Source organism: Petaurus breviceps, unplaced genomic scaffold, assembly GCF_028583685.1.
Source record: "Petaurus breviceps papuanus isolate PSGF00001 unplaced genomic scaffold, PetGlider_PUasm1.0 688, whole genome shotgun sequence".
NCBI lineage: Eukaryota > Metazoa > Chordata > Mammalia > Diprotodontia > Petauridae > Petaurus > Petaurus breviceps.
This window is the reverse complement of record NW_027186457.1, coordinates 13,242,852-13,256,396: the sequence shown is the minus strand read 5'-3', so window position 1 is coordinate 13,256,396 and position 13,545 is coordinate 13,242,852. Positions and strand designations below refer to the sequence as shown.

The 13,545-nt window shown below is 36.4% G+C and overlaps 1 protein-coding gene across 2 annotated transcripts in view; it reads left to right on the top strand.

Moving 5' to 3' along the window:
* Nucleotides 1-12,665, top strand: part of XRN1 (5'-3' exoribonuclease 1) — a 94,840-nt gene extending 82,175 nt beyond the window's left edge. Inside the window, exons 38-44 of one of the 2 annotated variants that reach the window (XM_069104679.1) lie at nucleotides 857-1,038; nucleotides 3,822-3,935; nucleotides 4,030-4,132; nucleotides 5,410-5,448; nucleotides 5,812-5,975; nucleotides 7,504-7,811; nucleotides 12,132-12,665. In XM_069104679.1, the coding sequence (XP_068960780.1) occupies nucleotides 857-1,038; nucleotides 3,822-3,935; nucleotides 4,030-4,132; nucleotides 5,410-5,448; nucleotides 5,812-5,975; nucleotides 7,504-7,806 (905 nt within the window). In that variant the 3' untranslated portion in view covers nucleotides 7,807-7,811; nucleotides 12,132-12,665. The remainder of the gene's footprint in view (nucleotides 1-856; nucleotides 1,039-3,821; nucleotides 3,936-4,029; nucleotides 4,133-5,409; nucleotides 5,449-5,811; nucleotides 5,976-7,503; nucleotides 7,812-12,131) is intronic. The other variant, XM_069104680.1, reaches the window with a different exon arrangement.
* The last annotated feature ends 880 nt before the right edge of the window (nucleotides 12,666-13,545 follow it).

Here is a 13,545-nt window from a genome sequence, read left to right as displayed (position 1 = left end):
ATTTAGAAGTTATTACAGTTTTGTTGTTATATAAATGGTTCTCCTGGTTGGTCCTGCTCATCTCATTCTTCATCAGTGTATAAAAGTCCCCCAAATGTTCATTTTTATAACAAAAGTGGGAGAAAAGATGGGACAACTTGTTAAGAGACATAAGTGGGTTATAGAAGTTGAATTCTGTGCAAATATGGGAAAAATAGGGGGATCATTCAACAACTGTCACCTTCACTTTCATTTAAATTGATTAAAAAAAAAGAGGGCAGAACACACACACAGAGTTTAATGTAGAAATACCTTGAAGTCAACAGGGAGACAGTAACAGATAGAAGAAAAAGGAGAAAGAAAGAAGGGTAAATTCAGGAAGGGATTAGTCATTCATAAACAAGTCCTAACACATTCTAGATCTGTGATCCTACATTGCCGCTTAATCATTATATGCCTAAAGCATCTCCTTAAGACTCATGTAAGTCAAATAGGTTGCTGTGTGCTTTGATACTTGGTAGAGAGACTGTTCCTACAGCAAAAAGTTTCCACTCTGCCAAAAATTACACATTTTTATGTAGTAATTCTTCGTTTCCAAGGCAAGTATTTGGAGGTAATGTTGAACCAATCAATCAGTAAACATTTATCAGTTGCTTTTTATGTTCCAGTCATTGTACCTACTGGATGTAAGTCATATGTGTTATTTATAAAGTGAATTGTTTTATTTTTGTTTTTTGTCTTATAACCATTAATTCTTCTCTGATCAAAAACCCTTTCATAGCAATATATACCTTAGTTGAGCAGTTATAACTGCCACAGTATTTTGTTTGTTGGTATGTCATTCTTATTAAATATAAATATTTATTTCTTTTGGTAGCTGCTTATATGAATAAGCCTCATAATCCAGGCGATTGTCATAGTACTCAAGCAGTAGACAGTTTGGGCCGACCTGTCCTCAATCAGCAGCCTTCTTTGTCCACTCCAGTATCAGAACTTTCTCGACTTTGTTCTCTTGTTGGAATGCCACAACCAGATTTCACCTTTCTCAGAACACCACAGGTAAATTGTTACTTTATTATTATCACAATTTAATGGAATTTAGAGGTGGAAAAAGATTTTGCTAGAGAAAATAACATGAGACTTAAAGAGAGAGTTTATGAGCAGCAGCCAGATGTAGTAAAAACAGACATTGTGGGGCCTTTGCTAGCATTCCCAGAAACATGATTCATCAAATCTTCAGTCTAATTTAAGAGGGAAATTCAATAGATGGAATAGAAAGAGGATTTTGTCCCCAATTTAAGTAAATACTTTGTGCCTTGGAATTAAAAGTCAAAGTTGAAATGGTAGTATTATACAGTGTACCTAAATCATTTGTTGTACTTGGTAAGGATAGAGACCCCAGGCCTAGAGCACCCAACATTTTTTCCCAGCTTGAATAATAATATAGTTTCTTGAGAGTTGGGTACTTTGAACTCAATCTAAGTAGGGTAGGATAGATATTACACCCCGCCCCCCAAGATACTTTGTGATCTTAATGAGGTTCCCACTTGGCCGAATTGCATCTGCAGGCTCCATTGCTGGCCCTTCAACATCCTTCCCACATTATCCTGACTTACTGAGGTTTGGCTGTGTTGGATGGAGGTTTATAGTACTTCCATCACTTCCATCACCACTTTATTTATAGTTTTCTTTCCCTTAGAATATAGAAAGTTGAAAAATATTCAATCCTGAGCACCAAGTTCTTATTAATAAATCTTATCTCAACTTACCCTCGTGTGCACATGCACCCAAAGAGTAAAGATCCAGGATCACAAAGCAGATCACCTTTTAAAAAGGGAGATCCAGGGCTTGTATCCCAAGGGGATATTGCTTGTACCTGCTCACAGCATGTGGACGCCCACCTTCTTTGTTCTTGTTTGTGTCTTCATTCCTTTGACATCTGATATGTATGATTTTTCTCTCTATTCCTGCTTGGCTTTGTAGAACACTTCCTTCATCCTTATAAGGTTTCTTATTCACTGCATTGCTGGCTATTCTTTTGCCTAAATAGTATGTTAAAAGTTTTCTACTTTGTTTCTTTTCTACTTCAGCAGATTCAGTTTTTGCACAAAGGGTAATTACAAAGAAATCATGTTTCTTGTTCAAGGCCTAGAACATACTGGGAAGAGAAATCTCAGTAATGGTATCCAGACAGATTCTGTAGACAGGATAACCTTGCCTGTCTTTATTTAAGGCCTACTCCCTTTTTAGTCCTTATTTAATTCCATCTTGAATTCTCTCCCAGGATTTCTATTGCAAATAGTACAAATTTACAACCATCACCACATCATTTTTTTTTACATCATTTTTTAAAACAGCTAAATGTTAAAAATATAAGTGCCAAAAATCAGGTGTAAAAAGTAAGTAACCATCATAGCTGCAATTTCTAAATTGTATAATTTGCTTATTCCCATTATTTCTGCTACTTAATTGTTGGTGTAACACACACACACACACACACACACACACGAAAGCATTACTAGTGTTGTCCCCTATCAGACTAGACTACTACATTGCTTTTAAGTTGTATTTGGGTTGGAGCACTAAAATACCAGTGGAAAAGAAGACCACAGGCTTATTTTGACATTCAAAAAAAGATAGAACCTTATTCTTTATTTTTGCTTTTTTCCACCTATTCCAACTGTTTTAACCTTTTACATTCCTTTATTCAAACAAAAAAGCCATAGCATCTCATCAAATACAGATAAGTTTCACATTATATTCAGTGCTTTTTAGAATTGATCATACGTAGTGAATGCTGAAGAACACAGAGTAAATGAGAATTTGAAATGATGGAGTTAATCAAAGAAAGCTTCATGGATGAGAGAGGAACTTTGAGCAACCTTGAACTGTTTAGATTGTCACCAATATATTAAAACATTAAATTAATGGAGGCAACATATCCTAGTGACCAGAGGGCTGACCTCAGAGTTAGAAAGACATAGGCTTGAAGTCCTACCTCTGACTAGTATAGCTTTTGTGCCCATGAGGAAGGCATTTCATCACCAATGCACCAAAGCAACTCTAAGATTCTAAGTTACAGCCGCCTTGACAATCTGCCTGGGTGAAATGAATTTCCACCCTGAGAATGCCCTGGTTTTCTCTCCTTAACTGAATGATTGGACCCCATTCTATGGGAAATACCAATAGGATTTTAAATGTCACTATATCTTGGTCTCTAGTTCATCCCCAAAACCAATATGGCAAAAGGCTAGTCAATAGTAAGGGAAAAATGATATTGGTAAGTTAAAATATATTTCCTTCAAACCTTTATCAATTTTGGTTACTGTGCATTCTGCTCGAGTGTTTCCAGGCTGTTCTACATAGGTAGCTGGACAGTTTTTGATGATTCCTTCCAAAGAGCTTCCCTGTGCAGGGACGAGCAATGTAGAGCGATAGAAAGGGCATGAGTGATGGACTGACCTAAGCTCAGATCCTGGCTCTGCCATGAACTACCTGCATGGCACCTGTCCTGAGTCTCCATTTCCTTGTCTAGAAGATGAGTGCGTTGTATTAGATGACCACTGAAATCCCTTCAGGTTTTAATCTGAGCTATAGCCAAACATCGATCTCCTTGTTTGATTGTGTTATTTTCAGAGATTGAGAGAATAGTTCCAAAATTTTCATTACACTTGCTACTGAGTATCCAACTGTCTTTGGAAACCATCTCTTTTTAATATTGACTTTTTGACTTCCCCTTCCAAAATTTATCATTTACAGTAAAATTTCTTCATTTAGATGAGTCTCTCTGTTATTGTTAGTTGCTAGCATAGTCTTATGGGTATATATTTTATCTTTCATAGACAATGACAGTTTGTCAGGTAAAATTATCTAATGGCTTGCTGATACATGGACCACAATGCCCCTCTGAAAATGAAGCCAAGGAGAAAGCCGCTTTTTTTGCTTTACAACACCTGGTAATATCATTCCTTGACTGTTACTTTAATTTTTTTATTATTTTATTTACAACATAGTTGCATTTTCTTATATTCTTTTTTTATACTTTCATAGAGCACTGTAGGAATGAATTTTCCTTTGCCTCCACCAATGTTTCCAAATTATCCACCTGCTGTACCCACAGGAGCCATTCCTCCAGTATTTGCCCAACCTACTGGTGAGATATGAAATTTTTCTAAATATTCTTAAAAGGAATTTTGATTTTTGGAACTGTTTACATGGTTCTGATTTGGGGGAATCATACATGTATGTTTATCAGACAAAATAATTAGACATTTAAGATTTCATAAATTAACTTTTCTCATTAAAATAGAAATTACCCATTTAGGTTGAAATTTTTTAGCCATTATGTTCTTTTTCACATTTGGAAGCTATTTTTTACATAGGGTATCCTTTGAATAATATTTTAATGAAAAATGTTTTAATACATATATACATACATATAAAATGCATACTGAGTACAAAGTATACTTGCAGAATATTGTTTGACTATTCATTTCCAGAGTATGAAGTGGATAAAGTGTGTATTCAGTTTTTAAATCCTATAATCAGACATTTGTGGGAACCCAGAATTCTTCCTAAAGCTTTCACTTTAAGATAGTTTAAAAAACTATGAAAAATAATAGCTGTCCCTATTTTTTAATTAATAATTATATTTTACAGCATGATATTTCTAATCTTTTTATACCCATTAATTGTTTAAATCTTCCAAATAATTTTGAGGCTGTAATTTGGAATAATGCTAATCACAAGATAAGAAACAAATATAAAATGAATTTTTGGTAATATTTTGTAGATTTGTATTTTTCTGTGAATAAGCTTTAGATTTCATAGGATTGGGAAGCCTCTTTTACTTGAAAAGCCTATATTTAGAAAAATTAAGTAAAGCTAGTTGACCTACATGCTAGATCAAAATAACATAGCATATATTTTAAACTTACAACTATCATCAGCCAAGTTAATTTGTAGATAATATCAAGGCCTAGTTTTCTAGATTTGCAATATGTTTACATTTAAAAACTTCTCCCCATTTCCATTGAATTGGAATATGTGTACATATACAGCATAAAGGTTATCATGTTTATTACCAAGTTATGTTTTAATAAAATGATAAAAAAAATTCCTCTTGATCTTAAAATTTCCAAATTACTTGAATCTCTATCAAGCTGTATTATTAGAACCTCTTTTTTTTCTACCCAGAAAGACTCTTTGGGTGAACTTGGTGCATACCTTCTGCAATGACACTGTGCTGATGACTGGACTATCATTATTTAATGTCTCTTATGTTTTTTTAATTAGATGTTGATGAAAATGTATTGCAAACAGATTTTAAGCTATCAAATTTATAATAATTGAGGAAGGTAAAATTAATTTACATGTTATAACATGAAAGTGATCTGATTTCAAGACTTGAGCTTTCTTGGTTTTTTATAGGCTGGGATCACTATGGAAGCAGCTTAGCCTTTGGGGCAGGTGAGATCCTTAAGATTGCTCTCTTTGTGCCCAGGCTTTTGCCCTAGGGACAGTTTAATGACCCTTCTGTTGTTTTTGATAACAATGCAAATATTCCTAAAGATACATGTGAGTATATGAAGCTATATAAATACTTTGTATTTAAAACTCATTCGTGATAAATTGACTTCTGTGGCCAGTTCACCATCACTGGAGTGGCTCCAGGAGGAGAATGTCTGAAGCTAGAACAACTAATTGTAGATAGATCTAATGTAGGCCTTTTCACAAGGGAGAAAAAGAAAGTCAGAAAAGGGTTGGGGAGATCCTTGAGAATTTTGACCCTAAATCTCCATTCACAGTGACATTTTCTGTGGTTTTTTACAGCCAATCTAATGCCTCCAACTCCTCACATCTTTGGCTCAGTGCCATGGGGATCTTCAATGCCAATTCCTGGGAAGCCTTATCACCACCATGCTCCATACCCCACAAACATGCCTCTCACAGGACCAGTGCCAGTTGCGCCTCACAATCAGTTCATACCTCTTCAGGTAAGGTCTGAAAAAAATATGTTCTATTTCAAGTACACATTTATTTTGTGTACATATGTATACATTGATTCATTGATTCATCCATTTATTTTTGTGGCTGAGTCACCCACTGTCACCCAGGCTGAAAGTGAAACAGCATTTCCCTCACTCCCTGTCATGGGCCAAGTGTCTCTCCCTGGGCATCCTAGAAGCACCCCCCACTCCTGAGGCATCTCTTAGTGCTCTCAACTCATCCTGTACAGCATAGAACTCCAGACTCAAGTGATCCACCAGCCACTGCCTCTCCTGCAGCAGACATGTACCACTTGTTTGGTGGCAAGCTTATTTTAAAACTGTCTCTAAAGCTAATCTTCAAATTGTAGGAAATTAAGTAAATAATAATTTGCATGCTTCCTATTGTTTTGTTTGACTAATTCTTGGTTCCTCAGAGTTGTTTCAATTTGGTTGATTCTAGTTTTTAGCAAATCATTTTCCTTGGTTAGTTTTTGGAGCTCCTTTTCCATATCATACACTTTTCTTTTTAAGGAACTGTTTTCTTCATTATAATATTTTTCTAATTCAGCAATTTTGATTTTAAAAGAATCAGTAATTTTTTCTTCTATCTTTCTCATTTGGTTTTCAAAGTTCCTTTTGAACTCATCTAGGAGAGCTTTCTGTGCTTGGGACCCATTCCCTGTTGATGTTTCAGCTGTGGGTGTGGAGTCCACATTGTCTCCCTCTGAGTTTGGTTCCTCCCTCTGAGGATAGTAGGAATCCAGAGTCTTTGTAGTCTGCTTTCTACCTATTTTGAGGCAGGGCCCTAGCCACGCCCTTCCTCTAGGGTTCCCAAACCTTTACTGTTGAGGGTTTTGCCCTGGGGCAATAGTTACTATGTTTTCAGGGTCAGAGGGTGGGGTTGGAGTAGGTGGGGTTCACTCTGCCATCCTGGTCCTTGGAGCTCCTGATAGGGGCTCTTTTTTTTTTTCTGGGCTATGGAGTGGTAGTCCCAGGAATATTTGCTGTCCCGGACAAAGGCCCTGCATTTGGTTCTTACCTTGCTCTTTCCAGTCCCAGCCCTTTGGTGATAGGCCTGGTAGTGACCCTTGTGGTTGGTGGGACGACTTGCCCCCCAAGTTGATTGGGCCTCCTCCCGGGCCTGGCCGCTGCCTTCAACAATTTGCATTCTTTAAGAGCCAGCATGGCAGAGTGATGACCTGGCCTTTTAGGTTGGAGGACCCAGGTTTGAGATTTTCCCAGTTGTGACTTTGGGCAAGTCACTCAACCCTCAGAGCCCCAAGCGGCTCTCTTTGGTCTGTATATTTGAGAGAAGGTGCTAAAAATCATAATAATTTGTGTTCCATATAACTTTCTCCTCTGTAACTGCCAAAGTACATTTTCAGTCAGCTACATAGTACTCTATTTACAATACCTACCTGATGGGGGGTATTTGATAAATTATGATAGGTGATGTCTATAGCAGTAGTACTTGACACAAGTAGTTTCATTAGGAAAAAAAATTTTTAATTAATGAAATGTGTCTTCCTTAAAGGTTACAAAGAAAAGAGCTGCAAACAAAAGGAACGTTGAGTGTAAGGGAGCCCAAGGTTGTTCTTCTCAGGCCGCCTCTCTTCAACCAGAGACCCCGGGGCTTTCAGAAGGCTCCCAGTTAACTTCCCAGGAGAGTTCTTCGTCTTTAAAGTCACCTCAAGTTCCTCCAACCACAGTTCCTTTCCAAGACAGAGTAGCCTCTTCAAGCTCTGGTACTTCTCGTGGTAAATCAACACCAAGTTCTTCAAGACGAAAACCAAGGAAACTGGCAGTCAACTTTGGTGTTTCTAAACCACCAGAATAAATATGGTATTTAGGATTAAATTAATGTTTCCTTTACAACCTCCCCAAACTTTTTTTAATAAGGATCTTATATGTCCTATTAAAAAATGCACTATTTATAAAAAAATCATTTGTAGTATTGAAAAATTGAAGATCTTTTAGTAGTTAGCCTTTTTTCAGACTGTTAAAAGTACATGCACAAAAAGCTTGTTGCAAAAGGCACTGAAGAAGCAGAAACTTAGAAATGAACCACTCCATCCATCCATTGTGCCTAGAATACTAGAAGCATCTTAGCACCATGATCTGGAGATTATATGAGCAATAATAATAATAGCATTTTCTAGTCTTTATTTGAGGCAGTGAATAGTGGTAGAGTTGAAATGGGGCTTCAAATATAATTTACTATATATGAGTTTTATTTTTGTAATACTTTAATAAAACAGATGGGGAAGAGAGGAGTGGCTCTTCCTTCTTTGCATCTGAATTTGTGTTCTTTGGCTCTATGGGTCCTTTGGGCCTACAAGAGAATAAACCTAATGGGGCTGCTGCTACCAGGCTTACTTCCTATCCAAATTTTATACCAAAGCTGCTTTCAAATACCAACTAGCACCTTGATCTCTCCAAATATCTAGAATTTTAATAATAGCAAATTAGGTTTGAGTGCATAATTAAAAAACACTTGGGTTGCTCATGAACCAGCATTATTAATTAATAATAGTTTAATATAAATATCCACAGAATTCAGGTGTTACAAATAAATAGACTGTTAGACAAATCATTACAAATCATTAATCATGTCAATATAATTCTTCTATATGATTTTCCAGCCACTGCTTACCACCATGTGAACCTGCTTCTCATCCAAACACAGTTCTGCCTAGGGGGCTAAAGAAATCTTAAATATAGTTTAAATTCCAGGGTGTGTACTTATATAAGAGCAAACATTAATCACTTTTCTATTTTATATATTATCTCTGTGGCAGATGTCTATTTCATATCAGTTCCATATTTTTAAACCCTTTCTTGGAACTGCTTAGTGACTAGCATTGTTTTCTCTTTGCATGTTACTTACATTTATATTTATGTTATGAGAGTGTGTATATAGTCAATATATTACTATGAAATTATTTTAAAATTTGTTAAAAATTCAATGTCACTGAAACAAAATTAGTATACATAAGGATCTAGTCTTTGTTATTTGGGTTTTTTTCCTTTTTAAGGAATGGGCATTGTCATATGCTTTATTTTTTTTTAAAGATAAAAAGAAAGAAAAAGACCACACATTGAATGTGGTATTGCTTTTTAATCTTGCGTCCAATTTCATTGATCTTGTGTTCTGCTATGGGTCTTAAGGCAGTTTTATTCCCAAAATTCAGTTGTTAACTTAATATTTTCCTCTCTCTGCTGATTCCAGTGTTACTCTGGCAGTCTATATAAAGTGATATTAACACAGCAGTAGTGCCTTTAGCACCAGAAAGATGGTCATAATTGATATTTTGAGCTACTCACTAGGTTCTATATTCATTTTCTAGATTCTTCAGGTACCAACTCCTTACTTTTTACTCTTCAGAAAGTCTTTGTATATTGTGGTTACAGTGAACAGTGTCTAATGAGCCAAGTAATTCAGAATGTTGTTTCCATGCTTTTACAAACTCACTATATCCATGCCACTGCTTAATAAGCCAATAGTCATTCTTGCCTAGTACAGTTCAATTTTCCATCTTAAATATTCTATCAATATCCTAGGAAAGTTTGCTGAAAATTTTACAAGATGTTACCTTAAAATAGCAGAATTGCCTTAGCATTATACCAAGCAAATGATTGAATTGATTCATAGAGACAATTGCCACCAAGTGATTAGTTGGCAGTCATGAATTCCTATAAGGCTTTCATTTTTTTCTTGAAGATCTTTTCCAGGTGCTTATATGACTGCAGTTACAGAGATGAAATAGAATAGAATACACAAGGCAAATGAGTATCTTTCACCTACTCTCTTCAGGAGACTAGTTTGATCCTAACTTTGCCCCAAATGTGAAGATTTTAAAGGACCCAAGAGAGTTTATCCAAATCCATCCAGTTAAATTATGGGACTTTGTGTCCATTCACAGTCATGCCTGGTGTAGTCTTGAAAAGTTCTCCTAGGATTGAGACTTTGGGCCTGAGACTTCAATTCTCTGGTCAAGCCTTCCATCCAAGGCAAGTTCAGATTAGTTCCCTGGGAGGCTGATACAGCTGTTTACCTTGCTGCCCCCTTTTTGCAGGTCAGACTCTCCTTGGTGACTAGACTCTTAAAATGTGTTAGGTGTCAAAAGAGCTAAGCCCAAAGTGGTTTATCTGTAGGTGTTTCAGAAAGAATACTTAAGTACCCCTTAACTCTTTATTTAAGCGCTAGTTAGGTACATACTTAGTTAATAAAATATATTTGTTTGTTGACCAGACTTAGCAGATTGATCTATTACCTACATTCAAGGATACTTCTCATGTTTTTCCAAATTACTTACAGTCTATTATTGTTTCTATATTTTTATAGATTAAATTACATTAGACATTACATGCTTAGGCATCTCACAATGGATGAATTGAGGGTTTTAATTCATCTCTAAATGAACCTTAGTTCCATTTTGGAACTCGCTAGTTAACAGAAAGCATCCAAGTAGTTGCTTTTTGTTGGTTGATTTTTTGGATAGCTAGTGGAGATATATTGATGTTAATAATGCTTTTCATTTTTGTTCTGAGAACTTTCTATACTTAACTAGGATTATTTATAAAGGGGAGAAAGCTAGTGTTAAATATAAAAATAAAACATAAAAGAGAACACTGCTTTCTTGACCAGTACAATTTTAGTCTTTCAAAATAACCTTGTCGAGGGTGGCTAGTTGGTACAGTGAATAGAGCACCGGCCCTGGAGTCAGGAGGACCTGAGTTCAAATCTAGCCTCAGACATATGACCTTGAGCAAGTCACTTAACCCCCATTGCCCTGCCTTCCCCCTCCAAAAAAGAAAAAATATAACCTTGTCTCTAAAGGTTATTTGGAAAATCATTTCATTAAAAACTCTTGTAGTTCTTAGTGTTTTTAAATTGATGATCAGTCAAAATGTACTTCCACCCCACCTTTATTTTTTTTTTGGTGAGGGTGGAAGGACCTAGGTGTATACAAAAATGTTTCACTAAGAAAGAATACAGTCACAGTTCACTTGCCTTGGAGAGCAGCATAAATGTTTAGTGTTGCTAATATGTTTTTGTTGGCTTTACTGATCAAATCTTGGCAACTAAACTTTTAGACAATGTCTTTCCTAGTTAAAGATACAGACTCTGAATTCCAGAAACAAGATACACATATCACAGTTATCAGATCCCTCGCAAAGATCTGAGGAGCTAAATAGTATTATAACAAAAGACAGAATTTGTATTGTATAGGGCTACTGAAATAACAAAGTTTTGTAGTACTACTCTGAGGAGAAAAAAAAATTTTAGCATAGGAAAAACAAGATTCAGTACTGAAAATCAGATCATAACTTTGTGTAACATGTAGGTTTTAAATAATTTTTTGTTTTGGGGCGGCTAGGTGGCAGAGTGAATAGAGCACCGGCCCTGGAGTCAGGAAGACCTGAGTTCAAATCTGCCTCAGACACTTAACACTTACTAGCTGTGTGACCTTGGGCAAGTCACTTAATCCCAATTGCCCTGCCTTCCCCCCTCCAAAAAGCAAAAAAATAATAATAATTTGTTGTTTCTTAGACTTATAAGTCTAAGTAAGACATTAGTCTAGGAAATCATTTTAATTGTGTCCAGCACTTAGAACAAGAACTGAAGAAGTATTAAAGTACATGGCTGTATCAAAGCATTCAGCTATCTGAAGTGCACTTTATAAAGGGCACTAACTATCCGTTTCCAGGACATAAATCTTTATAGTAGATGCCCCTTCCAAACCAGTGAATTTCAGAAGTATCATACCCCCAGCTCAGAGGTTTTAGAGTCATTTGCTGTAAGATGGAGGAAACAGTTTGGTGTAGCAGAGCAAGGCACTAGATTTGGAAACAAGAGACAGATTCAAATCCAAGCTCTTCTACTTAGTACCTGGGTGACCTTGAACAAGTCACTGCCTGGGCTTCATTCTCTGCTCCTCTAAAATGAGGGAATTGGACTAGGTAATCTCTAACAGCCCTTCCAGCTCTAAATCCCGTCTGAATTACCAAGGCCAGTAAGTTAAGTTTCTGTTTCATCATCTGAAGCCAGATTCTCATGCTATAGGCAGAATCAGACATGAGAATTTGTACCATAATTTGCTGTGGGTTTCATTCATCCCTTCTTCATACCTTACAGTTCATTTCTCTTTTTATTCACAGGTTGCATACAGTTTCTTCTACCTGATGCCCAATTGTTTCTTTAGTTTTTATGTGTTCTAGTACATGAATAATGGATCTGTGCTACATCATCCATGACTTCAGCTTTTTATTTGTTTTAAACAATGTAATTAAGTTAAAGTTTCCAGATATATCTTGAAGCATTTCTTTATCCTCATAGATCTAAATATTTTGTATGTACTGGAATTTTTCATTAGAACTTATACAGAGCAGTATTTTATTAAGAATCCCAAAGGGAAAATCTTTCGTGCTCATTTTGTAGTTTATGATTTTTTTAATACCCTGTCATTGTTTATCTGCCAAGTAAAGTGTCTTAAACTTGTATTGGAATGGATCTAGAATGTATTTTTGTGTTTAGTGTTAAGTTGTGCATTTACAGATTTCTAGCATGTAGTTTCCCTAAAAGACTGCAAAAAGTATTTTAAAGTATATGATACATTGGAGGGATAAAAGAACCAGCCATAAGTTTAAATGCTGTATGCATCTGTAATTAAACATGTTGATAATCATTCTCTACGACCTGTTTGTTATTGTCTGTTTGGATTCATATCATTGAGAACTTTTCAAAGATTTCTTTTTCCATCATTTCATATTTCAGTGTTTCAGTTCTACAACATTTAACCTTATTCTCCCCAGGAATAACTTGAGAACCTAGTGTCATTTCTACATCATACCTGAAAGTACCAGTTGGGACAAGTATTATAGCCTAGTACCTATCACCAGGTGACCCTTGAGCAAGTCCCTTAGTGTTTCTGAGCCTTGCTTTCCTCATTTAAGTAAGGTCACTGGAGAGCATCAAGGAGAGGCTGAGAAGGCCCTTTGGCAGACATTCACTTTGCCTGTGTGAAAGCACTTTGTTGAACTACATCAAACTAAACATACTTCACCCAATGATCATCCATTATTTGCATGCAGACCACTAAGGAGGAACCTACTACCTCTAGAAGCAGTTACATTTGAGGATTATTTGAATTATTGTTTCCTTAAACCAAAGACTGCCTCCTCAACTTCACCCATTCTTCCTTGTTCTGCCCCTGGAGACCAATGCAATGATACAAAACGGTATGTGCTTTAGCTCTTATGATATGCAAGGCACCCTATAAGTGCAGGGAATGCAAAGACAGATGAGCCAGACCCTGAAAGCTGTTCCATACTACCAAGGGGAAACAGAAACGTGGTGGCTTGGTCTGGTGCAAAGAGTAGTAACCTTGCCTTGGACCCCAGGCCTTCTGTCTCCTGCACCTACTCACTCCTTCAGGGAAGGAGTCCCTGTCTGTTCCAGTTCTGCTGTCCATGTGTGGTTCCCATTTCCTGCTTCACTCTTTCCGAACCCTCTCCAGTTTTCAGATGGACAAGGATCTTCCATATGACCATCCAACTGTGGGCCTTCCTCCTG